A 6,059-nucleotide genomic window follows, 5' to 3' on the forward strand; every position below is an offset into this window, starting at 1 on the left:
TCATGTGGAGATTAGCCTCTCACTCCTGCAGGGAGCAGTTTTTATCACTGCTCTCGTCATGTCACGCTCAAAACAAAAGCTGCGCTCTCCTTTCTTCTGTCCATCAAGAGCTAATCCACAGAATGTCAAAACTGTAAGCGTGCTGTCCTCGCTTCTGCCAGCTTAGAACCACCGACCGGACCAGAGAGGAGGTTCCGAAACAGCGCGGCTGTGTGCGGTCACTGGACCGAGGCTGAACGAACCGAGCCGAAACGCAAAGCTGCTGCCAGGGTGGAGAGTAGTTGTCGCTCCGGTTTAAAACGTACATGGTTCTGTGGTCCCCCTCGGAAAACTTGTGCGTGACAACTTTGCACTTAGCTGCAACTCTGTTTCTGATGAAAATAGAAAGTTCTACCGACATTCTTGCTAACTTGTTAGCGCTGCATGTTGTTGTGATCATGTGAGCTCTGCATGCTGGATCCAAGCGCTGCTGGATAGAAACACTGAAGTGGAGTCAGTGAACTGCTGGAATGGACCGCTAATATCGGAGCGCTTATATCGGACATTTTTTATGCAGGCCGATAAAATCCAATACTCATTTTTTGGCTGATATCGGACCGATATCCGATATCAATATCGGATCGGGACACCCCTACTGGCTGCTATTAAAATGTTCACTCGTTTTGTCAAAATATGGTGAATAAATACTTTATCGATGGGTTCCTTCAAGGAAACATCTGAAATATAATCCTAAAGGTTTTGAAGCACTTTCCTGTGGAACAAACCTCGAGTCTGAGCAGAAAACAACTCACTGTGTTTGAGAAGCTGCTTCCAATACTAACTGGGAAATTTAGATATTCAAATACAGTTTAAGATTTGCTCTTTGCTCAAATGAAAATCAAGAAATCTTCATTAGGATATGCTAAAAAAAAACGGTGGTATATTAATATTTCCAGCTCTGCTTGCTCAGACTGAGAACATCCACACTCAGAGATTACTTCTTTGTTGTAACAATGTGTCTTAATAATAAATCTTAGACCAGCTACCAGAAGCTCAAAACAAGCAAACTATTTTTTCATATGTGCAACCCACACTCATCCCACAAATGCATGTTCCTTACAAATGTGGCACCATTTAAAATTAAGCTTTCCAATGTTATAAGGTTTATTAGCAAGAAGCATTTTTCAAAGAATCAATCTACCAAACACTAATGACCTTCCTTTTTGTGCTAAGTTTAGATCATTAAAGCCACTTACAGCAGAACTAAAAAACTACAACAACGAGCTGCAGATGTTAGGATTAGCCTCGGTTAGCCTGCTGTGCAGCGTGTAACGTCTGTGCTCTTTTCACTGATCATCTCTACCGTACCTGGACTTTAGTGGCCTCCGCAGGCTTCCACTGGACGAGTATGACGCCAGAGCAGAGCATGAACACAGAGAACCACTGCAAGCGGCCGAGGGAGCGGTTCAGCATGAAGACTGTGCACAGAGCCGTGCACGGGATCTTCAGCTGGTACGTCACCTGTGCAGAAAAGTACAAGATCAGATGAAAAACTTGATATTTTTGTAAGAATCTCTCTTAGTCATTTACCCCTGCAGCGCTCCACACACATGGAGTAATGTCGAAATGTCCCCAGACCATGTAAGTATGCCAGGGCTATTCAACTAAACTGCTCCAGGGGCCACAGTTATTGTCGGTCAACAGCAGAGGGGCCGAACACCCAGCAATTAAAGTTATTATGTAAATAAACTTAAGTATTACAAAGATCTGTTACCTTTGAAATAGTTTATTTTGCTGCATTTAATCATGAATAAAACATACAAAACCCTATAAAAGTAGTGATAATTACACATTATCAAAAATAAAAAAAACACATTATGCCTCCTATTATTAGACACAAATATTTTGACATTTCTGACTTGCCAAATTTTTAAACCTATTTTATTTTCACTTTCATCTTCAACAGCTTGTAGTTTTAACTGTCTTGAGTGTTTATACAGAAATGGTTTTACCAGCTTCCAGCCAAGATTCTGACCTTTCTGTAGAAACCAAACATGTCTATGTTTGACTAAAAGAACTTAAGAGTAATTAAAGTAGAAAACCAGAGGGTTTGGGCTAAAGAGATTTCATGATTAAAACTTCTGATTAATGAAGAACCGTCCCCAGATGGGAGGGTTTGGTCTATTTAATGTCTTGTAAATAAAACAGGTTTTTTTTCATTTATGTGTCTTTTGAACACAAGAAGAAGAGCGTTTCAGTCATACCTGATACACCGCTGCATCAAGGTTACTCAGTGCAACGAAGGCCATGTTGTTCTGAATTGCGTAAACTATGGAGGGCACGCTCAGTTTCAGCAGCTCTTTGGGGCTGAAGATGATGTTTTCCATTATTGTGTTCTTCAGTCTGTTGATGCTGCCTGATTCTCTGGAAAAAGGGAAACAAAAAAGTTACTGAATGACTGCTCATAAATCAGACTGGATTGAGGGAACGACACCAAACAGTTGTCTGTCGTGTTTCTAACGTGTGATAATAAAAAACAAAATAAAAACAGACCAAACCAGTTTGGATAAAAGTGTCTGCTTTGCTTCTAAAACATGAATAAATCTATAGATTTAGATTTAGACAAAAGAAGAAAAGTGAAGTCTTTATGTAAAGTGAGACAGTTGTTTGTTCATGGATTCATCAGCTACACGCCCTCAACGTCTGTTCATGCTTCTCATTTGGTTCTGACCACATTTCTAAAAGGAAAGCAGCAACGCCCCGAACCAGTCAGCTGGAGAAGATACATTAACGTGCTCGCAACATTTCAGTTCCTTTGCAGGAAGAAATTCTGCTAAAATAACCCAGAGCTGTTGTGGCAAATTGTTTCCTTCACTGCTTTCCATTCAAGGCGATCAGAACATGATGTGCTGGATGTTTCAGGTGTTGCTCTTCTGGTTCTAACACACCTGATTCCCTGTGTCATTTTCATCAGTTAGGATCACACGTGACGATACGTGGAAATATGCAAGGCAGCTTCCTGGAGGAATCAACTTGAGAAACAACAGGCACCTTTATCAAAACAGCAACCTTTACATAATCGACACCTCCGACTAGTCCAACCGTTAGACAAACCAGATTATTTAACAAACATGAAATTAACTCATCTTAAATATAATTAATCTATCATTTATTCCACAATTGGTGTCAAAACTACTGAGGTTTTGTTTTGAAATAACACAATGCAATTTTCAATTTCCCCCCACAAAGCAAAGAACTTAACAGGTTTCTTTATGAAAACAGTTTCTGCAAAATTAGAAACTATTTCTTTTTCGTTTTTTTAAAAGTGTCCTTTGTGCTCATAAGGCTTTAATATTTCTACATTCTGTTTATTCAGTTTAAGAAAGAGACTTGAATGAAGGAGACAAGGTTGTACTTAGATATTATGATAAATTAGGTTTGAATTGATTTCCTAAAGATGAGATAAAAAGGAGCCAAATGCAAAAAAAAGAAAAAACTTAAAGTGCCTGTGTCATGTATATTCATGAAATACAAAAAGTCAAAGAAAACATTTTTATATTAAGAAACTTGGTATAATACACAATGATTTTACCCATTATGTCCCATAATTGACATGTTTTCTTTTGAACTTTGCTCAAAGTGAAACMRGRARKKRMMWYMAARGGGRAAYTCTTCAAGAAATAAAACATTTTTGTTCATTAAACAATATTATTTGAATTATAACTCTTCCTCATCTCTCTATGGTGATTAAAATAATCTAAAGAAACATCAGATTATTCTCTAGTCTGTGTTGCTTTTGTAACGCTCTGTTCACATTCATACGTTCCCCTTTGACATCACTTCCTGTTTCTTCACATGTGAATATCTCAACAACTGTTCATCTCAGCAGCATGAAATCTTTTTTTTTTAACAATATGTTGTCAATGTTTCCAAAAATGCATTCAAATTTATCACCAAAATTTGATGTCACGGGTACTTTAAGTTTATAATAATATAATAGTCTTCTTCGAGGTTTCAGGACTTGTTAGTTAGAATAATAACTGATGTTATAATCCAAATAGACTGCTTAGTTCATTTTTTTATGAAGAAGTGCAGCTCAACCCTCAATAAAACATGATGAAATATTCAGTAAACGTGATAAACTTACTTGGTCAGCATCCCCAGACTCAGTATTAGTTTAATGACCTCAGCGAGGCAAACTGCAGTGGTGGAGAAATACATGTCTCCTGTTGAAATGGTCCGTGTGTATCTTAATGCCACCGTGTATGTAGCTGCCACCAGTGTCATCACACTCAAGCAGTACAGCTTGAAGATCATACTCACGCTTTCTGTGGGGAAAAATGTAGCCAAAGGGTTTTCTCTTAGAGTCGTAGAACAACTTTTATTCAACAGTCGACAGTGAACATGAACGTGTTTTTTTAGCTAAATGGAGTATATGACTGATATTAACACAGTTAGTTGCTCTTTAAATCTTATCACGATGTATTTACTTTAGATAAAAACAGGACTTTTGCTCTATTGCCACGAAGGCTAACATTAGCATGCTAGCTTGCGTGTTAGCAAGTACAAACAAATAAAACACTCACCTCCAGCCATTTTTATTCTGCTTTGTGTCCTTCCGATGAGCAACGAAGTGAGTTATCCTGCTCCTATTACATGCCATACATACTAAAGCAACTACCCACAGTTAGCAAACGAAAGCTATCCAACCAGCCGCACAAGAAAGTAGAAACACCCCTGGGCTCATTTTTCCTACATTAACCAGAATGCATGCAGGCCTATCGCGCATGCGCAAGGGTGCGTTCGTGTTCTTCGCCTTGACCTCCCGGAATCCCTTCAAACGGTTCATACAAATTCTATTGAGTGTTGTGTATTTTACTTTAAGTAGCCATAAATGTAAATGTATAAATCGTGGGTGTTCATTAACCAAATCTATGTTTAAAAAAAAAAAAAGATACAAGACAGATATAAATAAATTCAGCTCTTTTATTTGTTGGAGGAAAAAAATAACATGTCAGCACTAAATGTAATCCTGCAAAGAAAAAGAAAAATCTCAGCGACAGTAACATTAAAATACTAAGCATGTTTTACTGTGATAAATGTACTGTAATAAAATAAAATTAACAGAATAAACCTTTTCTGGGGTAAAACTAAAACCCTGTTTACTGCAGAACATAAAACGACGTTTTTTATTATTTTACTTAGAGAAGTAATGTAATAATTGTTTAAATCAATCATTTTTTTTTGCCAAATATCTCACTGAAAACACACTGGAAATATAGGGGTTTGTAACATACTTTTCCCTATTTAAGCAAACAACAGCACTAAATCCTTAATCAGCGATAATCTCAACAGTTTCAGTTAAGAACTTAATACTTTGAATAGATTCCTCATCTGAGAGCAGCGGCCAACATCCCACCACACATGAACAACAGCTCGCCTACTGAGCCCACAATGGAACTGTAGGAACTTTTAAGTTAGGTAGGAAAATAATAGTCTCTCCTTTTTCTAAATTCACTACAAAACGTCCATTTTTCTTTTTACCCTGGTGTTTTTGCACTCACAATAACTGTTCATATACGTGTGTGCAAATGCTGCTGGAGGCGAAGCTGCTAAGTGCACGACTCAAGTATTGTGACAGAAACTGGAGAAAACTCATGAGCTGTCAGAGGGAGCATGTTCGAAGCCTTCGCTCTCCCTCACCAGCGCCCTCTCCAGGATCACCCGGCCCTCCTTGTAGCGCTGGCTTTCCTCCGTGGCGAACTCGTACATCCAGCCCAGCTTACTGTTGCAGTTCTTGCAGCTGACATCCCGCACCATGTGTCTCCCTGTCAGCATGACTCTGTCCTGGATCTCGCTGTGCTGCAGGTTCACAACCTAAAGGGACATTAGTTACTGTTACTCCAAGATAATGGTTTAGTTCAGAGATTCTTAACCAATTGGGCCGCAAGGGCCTCAAAAGAACAACAGTTTTTAACTTTGGGCCGCAGAGGGCCGCAGGACCGCATTGATTTTGAATAAGGTGCAATACACTTTCTCACCACTAGTAGCAGTAGTGCGCCACTCAGATGTTTAACAAC

At 38.7% G+C, this 6,059-nt stretch overlaps 2 protein-coding genes across 3 annotated transcripts in view; both read right to left on the bottom strand.

Moving 5' to 3' along the window:
• The window catches only part of slc35a1 (solute carrier family 35 member A1), an 8,317-nt gene extending 3,532 nt beyond the window's left edge, over window positions 1-4,785 (bottom strand). The window contains exons 1-5 of one of the 2 annotated variants that reach the window (XM_014020000.1): window positions 4,566-4,785; window positions 4,303-4,307; window positions 4,127-4,178; window positions 2,244-2,403; window positions 1,348-1,500 (exon numbers count right to left, since the gene is read on the bottom strand). In XM_014020000.1, coding sequence (XP_013875454.1) covers window positions 1,348-1,500; window positions 2,244-2,403; window positions 4,127-4,178; window positions 4,303-4,307; window positions 4,566-4,642 — 447 coding nt within the window. In that variant the 5' untranslated portion in view covers window positions 4,643-4,785. Of the gene's footprint in view, window positions 1-1,347; window positions 1,501-2,243; window positions 2,404-4,126; window positions 4,308-4,565 lie in introns of both variants that reach the window. The other variant, XM_014019999.1, reaches the window with a different exon arrangement.
• A 162-nt stretch (window positions 4,786-4,947) lies between these two features.
• The window catches only part of LOC106525690 (protein yippee-like 5), a gene marked incomplete at its 5' end in the record, with an annotated part of 2,521 nt that continues 1,409 nt past the window's right edge, over window positions 4,948-6,059 (bottom strand). Inside the window, 1 exon segment of the mRNA XM_014020001.1 lies at window positions 4,948-5,856. Within this exon segment, the coding sequence (XP_013875455.1) occupies window positions 5,635-5,856 (222 nt within the window). The 3' untranslated portion in view covers window positions 4,948-5,634.

This window comes from Austrofundulus limnaeus, unplaced genomic scaffold (assembly GCF_001266775.1).
Source record: "Austrofundulus limnaeus strain Quisiro unplaced genomic scaffold, Austrofundulus_limnaeus-1.0 Scaffold237, whole genome shotgun sequence".
In the NCBI taxonomy this organism is placed as follows: Eukaryota; Metazoa; Chordata; class Actinopteri; order Cyprinodontiformes; family Rivulidae; genus Austrofundulus; species Austrofundulus limnaeus.